The sequence below is a fragment of the Polyodon spathula genome, chromosome 3 (assembly GCF_017654505.1).
Source record: "Polyodon spathula isolate WHYD16114869_AA chromosome 3, ASM1765450v1, whole genome shotgun sequence".
Lineage (NCBI taxonomy): Eukaryota > Metazoa > Chordata > Actinopteri > Acipenseriformes > Polyodontidae > Polyodon > Polyodon spathula.
In genome coordinates this window covers 8,891,294-8,907,690 of record NC_054536.1, presented here as the reverse complement: position 1 = coordinate 8,907,690, position 16,397 = coordinate 8,891,294, and the positions used below count along the sequence as shown (strand labels likewise).

The 16,397-nt window shown below is 35.9% G+C and overlaps 1 protein-coding gene across 7 annotated transcripts in view; it reads left to right on the top strand.

The window, feature by feature from the left end:
• The window catches only part of mllt10 (MLLT10 histone lysine methyltransferase DOT1L cofactor), a 54,559-nt gene that overhangs the window by 8,294 nt on the left and 29,868 nt on the right, over positions 1-16,397 (top strand). For 5 of the 7 annotated variants that reach the window (XM_041244276.1, XM_041244275.1, XM_041244273.1 and 2 more), the window contains 4 exons: positions 1,156-1,265; positions 6,946-7,049; positions 9,365-9,458; positions 12,187-12,282. In XM_041244276.1, the coding sequence (XP_041100210.1) occupies positions 1,156-1,265; positions 6,946-7,049; positions 9,365-9,458; positions 12,187-12,282 (404 nt within the window). The remainder of the gene's footprint in view (positions 1-1,155; positions 1,266-6,945; positions 7,050-9,364; positions 9,459-12,186; positions 12,283-16,397) is intronic. The other 2 variants (XM_041244279.1, XM_041244274.1) reach the window with 1 other exon arrangement.

Genomic DNA, 16,397 nt, shown 5'->3' with positions numbered 1-16,397 from the left:
TTTACAACTGGGCGGTTGTAAATTGACTCCCCCACCCCTTCGACAGAGTTCGTAAGAAGGTCATTCAGGCCTGGATTTGACACTAGAATAGATTATTTTGCTTCCTTGTCCACAGACACTCAAAAGTCTGTTGCTGTATCTTTGAATACAATAGTAAGTAATTAAATACAGGCTTTACCAGAAGGAATTATAAAATTGAAGACTGTTTTGATTAAAATAAGAATATTACTAAACCTTATTAAACATTCTCGGCACTTGGAAATGAACAGACATTCCGGTGTTTATTAAACCGCATCACTCTCAAAACATTTTAGACCAGCAACAGCAACTGAGGATTATGTTGCTTGTGGAGAATGCTGGTTAATGTGTTTTCCTGTGTTCTTTTTTCAATTTTTTATTTTTATTTTTATAAATGATTTTCTTCCTGAGACTGCTATGGTATATAATGGCAGTTTTTACATATTTTTTTTTTATTTTGTGCTAAAGTAAACGAACACTTCCTGTGGATATGCAAACTCTAGTCAAGCATGTTGCATTGCCGTGGTGGTCACGCTGTCAGGTTTTCGCAGAGGTTTGCTTGGAGCACAGCCAACTAACAGCAGAGGTGTTTTTTTTGTGTCATGTTTCCTTTTTAGCTGTGTTTGGGAATTTCTTACAGCTGTAGAGACATTAACCCTTCAAAGGATTTGTAATCTCCGACCTGTTCAGTTTGCATGCTTGCTTTAATTTTATTTTGAAAATCAATTCAATACTGCAGCACTGCTGTACTCTCCCCACACGTTCATTGGCTGCGGGCACATGTTGATCTGATTAGCTGTGATTGCAGCTGTCTTGGTCTTATCCCTGAAAATGTATGAATTGTTATTAGGCGCATGATTTATTATTTTGTTGGCAATTCAAGTTTTAAAACTGTAGTAGTGATTTTATTTCTCAATTTGTTTTCCCATATAACTAAACTGCAGCCCTCCATATTTTGACCATTATCAGCTCTGGAAGGCATTTTTTAAATGGCCATTTATATTTCTGTGACGATGGGATAAAAAGTCTTGTTTTTGCTTTGATCTCAGAGAAGTTATTCACTGTATACTGCTGCATGGAGAAATATTATACATGATAACTGCAGTTGCCGTAATATGTGATGTATTATTTTTTTAGGTTGGGCACATGTGGTTTGTGCATTGTACATTCCAGAAGTGGAGTTTGCAAACGTTTCCACAATGGAGCCTATTGTGTTGCAGTCTGTTCCCCATGACCGCTACAACAAGGTAAAAACTAAAATCAGCACCTTGTACTTGCTAGCCATTTGTCATTATGCAAATTTAATTTAAATGTGGTAGTTGGCTTGCAATACATTAAGCTAGTGTACTAGTAAAAATGTGTATATTAATGTTTTGAGCAAACAAAATAATTAGTCTGACCAATAGCCAAGAATGTCCCTGTCAGGCTGCATGTTGGTTTTGTTTATTTATTTATTAACTATAAATCATATCTTCTTGGTTGGTGTGTGTGTGTGTGTGTGTGTGTGTGTGTGTGTGTGTGTGTGTGTGTGTGTGTGTGTGTGTGTATATATATATATATATATTAATATATATATATATATATATATTATATATATATAATATTAATATTATATATATATAATGAGACACTCACACAGAGTGCTCCCTCCCTTGGGACAGACAATATGAGCATTATAAACAGGCAAGGGGTGTGTGTGGGAGGAGTAGCGGGAACCATAAAACACAAATGACTAACATACAAAATAAAATAACTCCCTCTCTAATGTAATCAACACTATATTTTAACAAAAAATAGTTCATTTTAATTAGCAGTTTTTAAACTTTAATTAGCCTGGCTAAACGGCGGTCGGGGGTTCAGTAAGAAGCAACAGACAAGCAAACCAAGAGTGAGAAGGAGAGCGGGTCGGGCGAGGGGAAGAGGGAATGTTCTTGCCCCAGGTTCTGCTGCTGGAGCAGGGCTGAAGCGAAGCTGAAGCGTCTTGTCTCCCGGTGAAAGCTGCAGGTCCTCTTGCAGCAAAAAAGTGAATACATTAGGAAAGATAATCATGTCATAGGCCTAATATTTATTAAGTTATAAAACGAATGCTGAATATGATGTTTGTGTTATAAAGCGTTAGCTCAGCTTTTCTTCAGTTCAGATACTGTATCAAATGGCAGAGACAGAAACAGAAGTTAGAGTGAGAAGTTGTTTACAGTTTGAACAAGTGATGTGTTTACTGCAGAAATACTTCATGAATCACTAGTATAGGGAATTGGGGGACATGCTGTAGGTGTGTTATAATTGAGAGCCTTATAGCAAGGGAGCACTGTGTGTGTGTGTGTGTGTGTGTGTGTATATACATATATGTGTGTGTGTGTGTGTTTGTATATATGTATGTCGTCCTGGGTAAGGGCATTTACAACACTAAGGCACATTTTGACAGGATTTAAGGTGGGTCTTGGCCAAGGACGGTTTACTTGGTGCCATGACCAGGTGCTGTGATGTTTGGCCTTAGCATTGGAAGACACAAAGCATTACACATAAAAAACAATATTCCTCTGTCCAGGAGCAACCACCAAGAAAAGGTGTTAAAACCAAGCTTCGCCCAGGACAACTGGAAGCTGCTAGAGACTGGAAGATAATGGCAGATTTTGTTCAACAGCTTATTCTTCCAACTGAGATTGCCACCACTAACCTTCGACCAGACATTGTCTTGTGGTCGGGATCAGCATGCCTTGTTCATCTGGTAGAGTTAACAGTGCCATGGGAAGATGCTGTGGATGAAGCGTATGAGAGGAAGAGCCTTCGGTATGCTCAACTAGCTGCTGAAGCGGAACAGCGAGGATGGAAAGTCCTAGTCAACCCGGTTTCTCAGAGATATCGGGTTCAGTGGCCAAGAGTTGCGTCGCACAGTGAAAAACTTATCTGAAGCACCAGAAAGGAGCAGCAACTGGCTGTGGTTGAGATGGAAAGATTCTGATGGGGATCTCAAGCACATTAGAAAGAAAGCAATGCTGATGTACGGGTAAGTAAGCTGGGCTGATCTGAGTAGGGGACAGAGGCGGCTGATGCTGGGACGCCAGAGTCACTGTTGAGCCCTCTTGAGGTGTCGTGTGCTAGTCGACGAAACACTGAGGACAGAAGGTGCCCACTTGAAGACCCCAGAGATTTATCCTAGTTAGCTCAATCCAGACGGTTGTCATGCTGATGTGCTGGGGGGGCAAAATAAGCCCTGGAGCCAGCATTACACTTCAGCCATCAACACCAGGCAGAAGGATATCTACATCAAAGATGGAAAGCAATGCAAATGGATGGAGATGAAAATGAATCACATTAGTTTACTGTAAAGCTACATCTTAGTTGGTGCTTATCTAGCAGAGTTCAAATCGGCATGAAGTTTTTAACATCTACTCTGATGTAATGGAAATCTAATATATATATATATATATATATAGATAGATAGATAGATAGATAGATAGATAGATAGATAGATAGATATACATACATACAGTGGCTTGCAAAAGTATTCAGACCCCTGACCAATTCTGTCATATTACTAAATTACAAATGGTACATTGAAATTTCATTCCGTTTGATATTTTATTTTAAAACACTGAAACGCAGAATCAATTATTGTAAGGTGACATTGGTTTTATTTTGGGAAATATTTTTAAGAAAAATAAAAAACCTGAAATATCTTGCTTGCATAAGTATTCAACCCCCACACATTAATATTTGGTAGAGCCACCTTTCACTGCAATAACAGCTTTAAGTCTTTTGGGGTAAGTATGTACTAGCTTTGCACACAGTGTCGGAGTGATTTTGGCCCATTCTTCTTGGCAGATTTGCTCCAGGTTCAGGTTGGTTGGACGACGCTTGTGGACCGCAACTTTCAAATAGTGCCACAGATTCTCAATGGGATTGAGATCAGGACTTTGACTGGGCCACTGTAGGACATTCACCTTTTTGTTCTTGAGCCATTCCAGTGTTGCTTTGGCTTGTGCGTATGATCATTGTCCTGCTGAAAGGTGAATTTCCTCCCAAGCTTTAGTTTTTTAGCAGACTGAAGCAGATTCTCTTGCAATATTTTCCTGTATTTTGCTCCATCCATTCTTCCTTCAATTGTAACAAGATGCCCAGTCCCTGCTGATGAGAAGCATCCCCACAGCATGATGCTGCCACCACCATACTTCACTGTAGGGATGATGTGTCTTGAGGCATGGGCAGTGTTAGGTTTGCGCCACACATAGCGCTTTGAGTTTTGGCCAAAAAGCTCTATCTTGGTCTCATCTGACCACAAAACCTTTTCCCATATCGCAGCTGGGTCACTCTCATGCTTTCTGGCAAACTCCAGGCGTGCTTTCAGATGGTACTTTTTGAGTAACGGCTTCATTCTATCCACCCTCCCATACAGGCCAGTGTTATGCAGAGCTCTTGATATGGTTGACTGGTGAACCATTACTTCACTCCCAGCCACTGAACTCTGTAGCTCCTTCAAAGTGATTGTTGGCCTCTCTGTGGCTTCTCCCACAAGTCTCCTTGTTTGAGCACTGAGTTTTGAGGGATGGCCTTTTCTTGGCAGTGCCTGGGTGGTGTGATGCAGGTTCCACTTCCTGATTATTGATCTCACTGGGATATCCAAACACTTGGATATTATTTTGTACCCTTTCCCTAATCTATGCATTTGTATTACTTTATCTCTAACTTCTGTAGAATGCTCTTTGGTCTTCATTTTCCTTCAGGTTCACAGCCTTACCAATGATCCTTCAACAGTGGGGTTTTTATCCAGAAAATGTGACAGCAACTTTAATGGTTCACAGGTGGAGGCCAATGGTAAGGTAATTGTGTCCTCGTTAGGGCAGTTTCTTTCATCGGTGCAAACTGGGAGCTTCCACAGCACGGGGGTTGAATACTTATGCAAGCAAGATATTTCAGTTTTTTATTTTTCTTAAAAATATTTCCCAACATAAAACCAATGTCACCTTACAATAATTGATTCTGAGTTTCAGTGTTTAAAAATAAAATATCAAACAGAACGAAATTTCAATGTACCATTTGTAATTCGGTAATATGAGAGAATTGGTCAGGGGTCTGAATACTTTTGCAAGCCTGTGTGTGTGTGTGTGTGTGTGTGTGTGTGTGTGTATATATATATATTAAAAGAACACACTATATTTTTACAATATATGTTATACCACCATAGTATTTATTTTTCAAGATCTGTCATGTCTACATTTTCAGTATAATTAGGACAATACGAGCAGGAAACGATATTTATCACTCAATGCTTTCTCTGTGTTTGGCATTTTGTTTGATTTAAATTATAACATCCAGCAGTTTTTTTTAAACTGTAAAATCTAAATTCATGCACATCCTACTGTATTATTGAATTCATATTTCTTTAAAAGATATATTTACAGGACGCACAGATAGTACCGTGCACTCCACCGACTATACAGGATAGCCATGTACGTCACTTTTAATATGGAGGGGGCATGTGTATTTGATGTACTTGATTTAGACTGAATATTGATGATTTGGAAGTAGTTCTGATGGCTACCATGTTGATTTCCTGCCGTCTGTCCTAGGTTGCTCTTTTATTCTGTATTAAATGTACCAGTGTGATTAAGCTCTGGCAATAATCAATAAAATTTTGCCTTTTATAAGGTGCCCTTCATGTCGGCAATCTCAGCATGCTTTAGAAAGCCAAAGCACAGCAGAAAGAAATATCTTGATTACTACTATGTTTATTTATTTATTTTTTGTTTTGTTGCACTCATGCATACTAGAAAATTCATTTTGACAGTTTTTTAACCTCTGATCTGTTCTCTTTAAGCCATCAGTGGTATAAACTAGCTTAAACTAACAGAATATGGAGTAGTAAACCTGGTAAATAATGGCAAACTGTCTTTGGAAATAAGTTGATGCCTGCTTTACTCTTTGCATGTTTACAGTTTTACTCCCGTTATATCTGATAATGGTATGTTTATCCAATACCTGTCTGTTCTTTCCTTAATTACAGTAAAACCTAAATTAACAAGTCGCCAAAGGGACTGAACATTTGTGGCTTGTTAATCAAGGTGCCTCTGGTGTACTGTATTTGTGTGTGGGGGGTTGGTAATACTGGTATTGGCTAGAGCAGGAATACTTAATACTTTTTCAACAGTTCATATTTATTGAACCAACTGAGATCATTACATTCTGTTTTCAGTAATGTAAACTTCTCCAGCGAATTGTAAGGGTGCTGTTTGCTTTGCTCTGTGACCTACTATGGCTGGCATACTGTGGTCGTGTGATTTATTTTTATTTGTATTCTTTCCACATGATACAGACTGTTTAAATTAAAAATTAATGTGAATGTTTTTTTATATATATGTACACATTGTTAGATTAAACAGTGTTTTGGAAATGACAACACACTTTTAACACTAACAGTTGAAAACTTTTCGTGGTCTGAGATTATTTCATTTATAATCAAAATCAATAAAAAAAAAAAAAAACTGCCCTTTTATTAAACATTCTTAAATTGTTTTATAACTAGGGGCCTATTGTCTTCACGTTTGTTACACAGTAATAATTTCCGGCTGTTGTGACCTCTGACCATGTTATTTAGGATCTGGCTGTAAACTTCTAGTTTCAGACGTCCATGTCTAGTTGTCTTTCCTCAATAAGAATAAAACAGGTGATGCATGTTTTGTATTTACGAGACCTAAAATGAAAGCCATCTAGGTTTCCACCACAAATAATCATGTAACCCCAGAATAAGCTTTTTATATTATATATATATATTTATATATATCATATATATATATCTATATATATATATATATAGATATATATATATATTATCTATATAGATATCTATATATATATATCGCTTATTCTATTGAAGTCATGGCCATGAGTTAATTTTAACCTGTTGTTTTTTTTTTTTTTTTTTTTTAGACTTGCTACATCTGTGAGGAACAAGGTAGAGAGAGTAAAGCTGCTACTGGAGCTTGCATGACTTGCAACAAGCATGGTTGTAGACAGGCGTTCCACGTAACATGGTAAGTTTTAAAATCAGAAAAATTTGAGCAAGAAAGCAACAGTAAAACTGAGAAATGTGACTGAAATTACTTTAAATTACAATAAAACATTTCCATAATGGGGTCCCAAAGTAGCTTGGTGTGCTGAGTGAGTCCTACAGTCAGGGGAGCACAGGCTTGTCCAGGCTGTGCAACATCACCTGTCTTTGTTAGGGATTCCAGAGGCTGTGGCTGGTTAGGGGACTCCAAACTGTCAGGGACTGCATCTCATAAAGGACTAAAGCAAACCCTACTAACTAGGTAACTAGGCTTGACTTTGTCCTTCAGAAGCCGGTAGCTCACTGACATCCGCTCTGGGGTTCCTGAGTTTAAAGGGTAAATTGGCTTGGTTGTGGGATTGGAGGATGCACACAGACCATCAGTTCTCCTCAGCTATGTGGGGAATTGCTGTGATGTAGAAAGTAATTGGGCATTCTAATTTGGGAGAAAAAAACAAAAAAGACACACACACACAAACATATAGGGCATGTTACAGTAAAATAACGTAAACAACACAATATGGTGTTGCCACTTGGGGTGAGTTGGTGTACCGGTTTTACAGTTTAGCTACAGTATGGTACTGATACAGTTCCTATTATTCTATATCACAATAAACGTTATTGCGGTAAATGATTAACACTATGTTTGTGTTCCTGCTCTATGAACAAAGTGAAGGAAAAGGTCATTTTATATATGAACACCTTTTTATTCAATGTCTTGTACAAAGCAAGATGCCTACGGATGCTTCAGTACTACTTGGTTTTCTCACCTAGCCTCACACTTCCATCCAACATTCCATCCCCTTCTACCTTGCTGTCAGTCACCATTGTGACGGCCATTTTGCCTTTGCACTTTTCAACTGCAAACATCAACATGCTTTTAAACCAAGCGGTGATACTTGCAGCCTTAGCAAAGCGTCTGAGGAAAATGTTTTTGTGAACTAATTATACTGTATTTTGATAGTTGTTTCTCAGTAGCAGAGACAAGTAGATGCAGTGGGATAGTCTACATATTCTGCTTATTTACAGTATTCCAACATTTATTTTTTACTGACTTGTGCAATGTGGTGTGAACTGTAGATATAAATCCAATAACGTAAGTCTTAGTATTAAAATAAATTTTAATGGTGTTGCTGTACGTAGTTTATTTCCCCCGTGCCAAAAATAAACAACTTATCTCTGCTCTTAAATAATTACCTGTAAATGTCTGTGTTGTAAGCAACATGACCAATCTTTTCCTAGTTTAGTTACCCATCAGCTGAACAGAGTAATTTTATTTATTTATTTTCTAAGTTAGAATTGTTCTAACACTGCAGCTCCATGTTGTTTTGGGCTCATGATAGATCTTGTAAAATACATACGGTAATCCGTTGCGTATTCGCTTGTCGCATATCCGCCCTAACCATTTATCGGCCGTGATCAACCACTTCAGCAACATTTGTTATTGAACAGAGAAGATTAGTTCAGATATTGTAGATCCTACCAAAGTTTTCATACGCTGTGTTGTATGTGTTCTGTGCGCTGCCATTGCTGGTAGTGTCACATGAGCTGTTCAGTGTGTTGATATGTAAGTAAATCCTGTTCACCTGCGAGGCATATTAATTTTAACCTCCGTCTCAATCTCCTGCCTGTCACTCAGCAGTGAATGCACGCACCCATACAGCAGACAGCTGCTCTGTCATAAGGATTAATACCCTGTATCTTTCTAAACAAGGGATTTAGTGATGCTCCCTAGTAAAATCTGAATCTCAAAACAATAATTGTGTGAATATAGTCATTGTTACAGCTGTGACTGGTATTTAAAATAGGACTTATTTATCCAACTTTTTACATATCTGCCCTTATTCAGGTCCCACTGCAGTCAGATATGCGATGGATTACTGTACTATGATAGTGTAACATATGGTACAACTGTATGGTGTTCTTTTAAAGTTTAACAATTCTGAGTGTTTTAAATTGCTGTTTTTTCAGCTTTTTGGCGTAGTAAAATAATGAAATGCTGAAGTTTAATTTTGGTATTTTTGTGAATTACAGTAATAGTTCTCCATTTTTTTTTGTAAGCCTTCATTTTATAACTTACCTTGATATTAAGGTTACCGCTGGCTTTTTTTTTTTTAAAAAAAAAAGGTTATCATACTGTGCACTTTTTATACCGGGTCATCCCTAGTTGCTACCAAGTAGCATTTGGCAACATAGGACTGAATGTTATCCAGCTATATAGAATAACCTTTTTATTTTTTTATTCTTCTACCAGTTGCTTTCTGTTTTTTAAATGTGGTATCTCCCTTTTGATTTCAGTGCACAGTTGGCTGGACTGCTTTGTGAGGAAGAGGGGTCAGATGCAGATAATGTGAAATACTGTGGATACTGTAAAAACCATTACAGCAAACTGGTAAGTTGCTTTAATTTCAGTTGTAGCCATAAATGGATGGCTGCTATTTTTTTTTTTTTTTTTTTTTTTTTTTATTTTAGTTCAAGTATTGGGAACCATAATGAAAAAGGACCATGACATAATGCTAATTTAATGAGACCATAGCATAATTTTACTGCCGTTATAAACTTTGTCATTTATTGATAGTAAAATAAAAAAAAAAAAAAAGATTCTTTCATCACTTGGGAAATTTGCCCAGGTGCAGCTTTTTATTGAAAACATCGCAGTGCAGTATGTGCAGCCCCCTCACCTTTTCTGTAAATACTTTGTATTTTTATACTTGAGATAAAATCTTATGTCTAACCCATCGTTTCATTGTGGTATTAGAAATTTAGCATGCACCATCTGATGTACCTCATAGTCCAGTTTATATTAAATATTGCATAGCTTGACCATGGCCACGTGGTGAGCCAAAGGTTGAGCTGGCTTTGTCCTTTGCTTGAGCCAAAAGCTAGCAGCTCCTGAAGGGTTATTGCTGGCCGATGGACACAGAACTGCTAGCTAGTGACTTAAAACAGTGGAGCCAAGTCTGGATTTACAGTACCCAACTTGAAGGAGGCTGCTGTCTATGGTGCTATTTAGCGGTAAAGGAAGTCTGAATTTTGCCTGTATTCAGACATAGCAGTTTGTAAAATGTAACACTTTATCAAATACAGTGAAACCTCTGTGAAGGGTACACCTTGACATATGGACCACCTGCATATTACAGTTCCCTTTTTGCAGTCCACAAGTTTTATTGTAAAAAGTAGCCTAGTTGATGGCCACCTGTTTTACATTTTTCTAAACCCCTAGGGTGGTCTTTTTTAGACAGATTTTTTATGATGCAAAACTTGATCCACCGCATGCAGAATCCAGCTCTGGAAACCGAGTACCAATTAGCCATCTTTAAGCACCCGACTCAACAATGGTCATGTGCTTTCTATTTGAATCGGAGCTTCTCCATTCCCAGACAAATTTGCATTCAAAATGCATGTAGCCCTCTCTGAAGCCTCACACCTGTTCATTTTTTTTATTTATTTAATTACCTTTTTTCCATAAAATGAGACACATTACATGCTTGACATGTCCCATGGAGTTATGGAGGCCTTCCAACCACAGCAAAGTCCTGGTGTTGCAGATATCCTCCCTAGTGGGAGCACTCCTCAGAACACAGGACTCCCAAGTGACAAAGGGAGGACAGTAGTGTTTCTTTTCATACCTTTAATGCACAGGTTTGCTTTTTTTATTTTTATTTTTTCATGTGTATACCTCCAGGGAACATTTTGGGTTTTACTGCTGTTAGCCAGTTGTTGGTTGCTGGTGTAATAAATAAATATCTGGTTATTAGCAGCTACTGCCTTGGAAAAAGAGAAACACTTAATGTATCTTGTGTCACACACAGTAAACTTTTTCGCTTTGTGAAAAGGACAGTTGTTCCTCTATTTTCTGAAGTTAACCAAAGGCCCCCAGGCATGCTATGTCAGTTATCAAAATCTCTTAATATAAGTTTAAACCTCTAAAATAATGTTACTAACTTCATATTGTGTGGAATGTATGAGGGACTTTTAACAGCACAGAACACTACTTGGAAGCTGTTTATTTTTATTTTGTTTATATGTTATATATAATGTGCCATGCACAATGGCTTATAATCTGATATAAATATTCTTCACTGTGGTATGATATAAAATAATGTCCGGTCTGCTAATTACAGAGTTTAGAGTTTTAAACTAATCGTTTACCATCGAACACGTGGGCCCCAAACTGACATTGCTGTTTTAACAGGTTACTACAGTTCATTTAAAAAAACAAACATAATTGTTTTTCCTGCTAATGGACATTTATCCTTGCAGCTATAGGAAAAATTTTTGCAGTACTTAAGTGTACTGTCTATGGAATGTGTGGAGCTTTGCTGAAATTCGTAGTGAGGTGTGTCATCGTAATTTTTTGCCTCTTTCACTGTTCATAAATAATCAGCTGTTCTGGTATTTTAACTGAGTAGATACTCAAAGCTCAAGTAGGCTTCCAACATTTATTTATTTCTTATAGATAAGACAGTTTTTTTTAACTTATTACTATACAAACAGTAAAAAGCTCTGAACTGTGTTTTAAGTGCTCCCGTTTCTTATGGTGAAGCTGGTTCTTGTTCATTTAATTGGCACAATTCAATTTCAATTTAATTGTTCTTTGCACACAACGGCATATAATGCTCTGTGCGCATCGTTTTATTAGTATACATGCGGCAGGGGTCCTTCAGACACAGAGACTATCAGGAATTTGTTATTGTTAGTAGAATCTTCATTTGTCATATGATGAGTGTTGTTCATTTCTCACATACCCAAAACCTTATCTTGCACACCTCACTGTAACTCACCGATTGTATGTGTTAAAAGCATTGTTTTGGTTTTAAATAAATCAAATACAATGCTTTTTTTCAAACTCAGTGCTTTAAAGTGACGCCAGCATTAAAGTTTCTCCTCCTCCTGATAATTAAACTGACTGACAGACTTTTCTGAATTGCTTCATTGGAAATCCAGGTGCTGTATGGGTGTAGACAGATACGTTTGGAAACTCATGGCAGGAAAAATGCTTAATTCCATCATCTTCTTTCCAGCCATCTCACAAACACATCACAGATTCTCTAAATCTGCATGTACTTTACTCCGTACATCTTGTAGTAACTTGAAGTTCCTCTTTCTCCTCCTTTTAGAGAAGGAGCAAACACGGCTCTAGTAGTGCATATGATCAAAGCTTAAGTGATTCTTCATCACACTGTTTGGATAAGCATCATGACAAGGATAAAAAGGTAAGGGAATATTGTGAGCTTCCCTGCTTCCTGATGTCTTTGATTAACGGGAACGAAGACTTAAGACTTTTTTTTTTTTAAATTTGAAACAGTTCATCGCAAATTATCTTATTTGACCGTTTTACTGTACTCTGCAGTGAGACTACACTTAGAAATCGTGCATTTTATAAATGCAAGTAATTAATACATTTGCATTTTCAAGCTTTATCAGATTTTCTACAAATTGTTCTGATCCATATTTTCAAGATCATTATATTTGTTTTTTCATGTATTAATGTGAAAACTGCAGTTAGAAATTAGTCTACTGTATACAGCATGTATCGAGGCATTATATATATATATATATATATATATATATATATATATATATATATATATATATATATATATAAATTAGTTTTTAACCTAAGAAACCTAGATAACAAACTATGAAATTAATTGGAAAACCCCAAACATGCCCACATCCGTTTATTGTACACTGTGACTATACAGTATTGAAGTCATCAAAAACTTGCTTCAGGCAATATCAGTTTAAAGTTACCTAAGTGATCTTCCAACTTTAACCTAAAAACACATTTTAGGAAATGCCATTATAAGCAAAAAATGTTTGTCCTAATTTATAAAAGTAATCCTCAGTGGTCCTTTCTGTAGTTTCTTGACCTTGTTTTTCATTTACCCACCTAGTTCCAAATGCATGTTTCTTTTGAAAAAATCTGAACACACACTGTATTTATGTAAGTTGATACATAAGTTAGGGTTAACTTTTGTGGTTAACAGAATTAGAGTAACTTATAATAACAATATAGTTAAAGAAAATGTACATAACAGGTAGAACTGCTTCAAAAATTGTGAAGTAGCCTGTCCTCAAATTAAGAAAATGGCAATTAATGGGTTAAGTGTCTCCCCTTTGGACTCTTAAGCCTCTAACTATCGCAGCAATCAATTATCTAAAAGGTAGTGGCTGCTGCGTTACATGTTAAGTGAAAAATTCTGTGAATTGCAGTATGAATTTGAGGCTTATCATAAAGTAATTGTATTTTATTGCTTGAGGTAGTGTGTTCCCATAATTTATATTATTAAACATAACGGGATAATCAGGGGGAGAGCCTATAACATTTGTGGCTGATTTCCAGTTTTGCTTGTAGGATTTGTATAAACATTTTTTTTTAAACCATTGTAATATGGGCAAGAAAAGGGAAGTAAAGAAGCCAAATAGCAAGACACAACAGCAGGGAATTTGATTTGCCATCCACAGAGAAGTTTTGTTTACCTGTATTCGCCTGTGGTTGGATGAACATGGCAAGATTTAATTATGTTAAATATTTTAAAATGTTCTGCTTTTATAATGCTGTTGTATAATTATTGGTGTGTTATTTTATATTTAAAACATGTTTAGCACTGGGTTTCATATTCCAAGCAAAATAAATAATCCATTGGAAATGTATGGTTTTAATTAGCTGGCAAATCATATATATATTTTTTTAAGTTCTTTTTCTCTGGTGTGTCAGACTGCCACATGTTTCTCAGGGAATTTCTAATTTCTGAATAAAAATTTAAAGAGCATGACTAAATACGAATTTGTTGCCCAGTTGACTTGCATTGCTCTGATTTTAATTCATATACCTTTAATATAAAAGCAAATTAAAATTGTTTCTGTTGATGCAGAATTTACCTGCCTTGTTATAAAATGCAAATGTGCAAAGATCTACTGGTGAAGTGCAAAAAAATAAATACAAATGTAGCTCAGAATTGGCATTGTTTGAAATATTAAATGCGAACAATGATTTTAATGATTTGGGCTTTTAAAATTTGGTGGTGATGATTGATAAAGAACCGATACTTCAACTTGTATTAACATCTGTGTAGGTAATACTGATGCATCAACTTGTATTAACATCTGTGTAGGTAATATACTGTATATAATTTTATCAATGTTTTAAATACACTACTTGCAAAAAGTAATAATGAAAAAAATAGACTACACTAGATTAATGCTAAACTAGATTGATTCACACCATAGCTTTCTGGGTGGGTTTTGAACCCTTTAACAATTAGATTCTTTCATAGTAATGTATATTTATTCAACTGAGTGGGGGAGGGAGGGGGGTAATTCTTGCTGCCTCGTGGAGGTGTTCTGTTCATTGTGAAAAGTGTAAATTCACACACTTCCCTCCCCCCCTCTGCTACTTAACATGGAAGCAGAGGTTATGTGCCTTATATGTATACCTAGTATATAGGAATGTAAATGGAGTTAGCAGGGAGTTAAGATATGGATCACCAGAAAGAGGGAAAGTTTGCAAATTGAATGAATGAATGTTGTTTCTTTTTTCCAGTAATAGTGTGTAAAGTTTTATTTTAACTGTATTATATAGGGTAAGGGGAAGAACTCTTTGGTAATAAAATTACCACAACATTTCTTATAAATGAACTGATTCAGAACCAGGCACACATCTTCACATTGCCAACTGTATCTGGAATTGCTGCTGCATCAGCCAGCTTTTTAACTTTTTTTGTGCTCTGCAAAGGATACTTCCAATAAATGTAATTCCTTGAAGGTTGATAGTAATGCAGTAGATAGTGAAAAATAAAAAAAATTGATATAATTATTGAAATGGTTAGTCAACACACATCCGTTCTGTTCAGCAAGTTGTCAGGAAGTTTAGTCACAAAGAAAAGAAAGTGGCAGATGATTTTATGTGGTAATTCACTTCCAAGCGGTACAGTTTGACTTAAAGTAAAAATGTAGCATAATTGTATAATTACCACCACCACTACTACAACTATTATTACTAATATGTTTTATTATTATTATTATTATTATTATTATTATTATTATTATTATTAACAAACAACAATAGTAATAATCAATTGTATTATTTAACATTTTATTATATTTGGGCAAAACTCAAGGGCCTTAAATGCCAAAAAAAAAAATGCCGAAATTTTCTGAAACATTTGTCAAATACCTTGAAATGTATTTGAGTTGTGACATAGATACATTAAGCACTAAAAAGAGTTTTATACTGAATTATGGCTATTTTGCAAATAATATCAAATGCACTGTATTGATGTCAGTGGTGGCATTTTACTAATTGTCAAAAATGTTATTTTGCATGTTTCACATTTATATCAAGGCTATTTTGTTTATTTATCAAGCATACTTGGTTAAGATGATATAATAAAATGGTCGTGTCTCCTTGTTGGAATCCTTTTCCCATTGGGTGGTTAATTTAAAGATCCCTGGGGCTCATTTCATGAAAGTTCTGCAATTGCAATGTACTTGCGAGGATGCAGAGGTTGTCGCTGTATGCGTTTCATAAAACACATTGCAAGTGTTGTCGCTTACAACCACCCTTGTGACCTGCATTGAGAAAAATTGATAATCGATTATGTAATTACATACAATTGTAGGAGTGCCAAGGAAAGTCAATTTTTCTGAAAAAAATAAAAAAAATTGATATAATTATTGAAATGGTTAGTCAACACACATCCGTTCTGTTCAGCAAGTTGTCAGGAAGTTTAGTCACAAAGAAAAGAAAGTGGCAGATGATTTTATGTGGTAATTCACTTCCAAGCGGTACAGTTTGACTTAAAGTAAAAATGTAGCATAATTGTATAATTACCACCACCACTACTACAACTATTATTACTAATATGTTTTATTATTATTATTATTATTTATTATTATTATTATTATTATTATTATTAACAAACAACAATAGTAATAATCAATTGTATTATTTAACATTTTATTATATTTGGGCAAAACTCAAGGGCCTTAAATGCCAAAAAAAAAAATGCCGACATTTTCTGAAACATTTGTCAAATACCTTGAAATGTATTTGAGTTGTGACATAGATACATTAAGCACTAAAAAGACTGAAGTTTATAAAGTTTATTCCTGGGCCACTTTCTTACGGAGAAAAAAATCTCCCACTAACAAACACTACCCAGCGCTAGTTCAGCGGTGTGCAATTCATATCGACCAATCCCGGGACAACAAGTTTTGCTGTTACACTTTGCCCGTTGGTCAAGGAGTTTATTTATTTATTTATTTATTTCTATCTATGCTTGTTCTGTTGCTAGAAAGACACTCCTGGTATATTTCCAAAGAG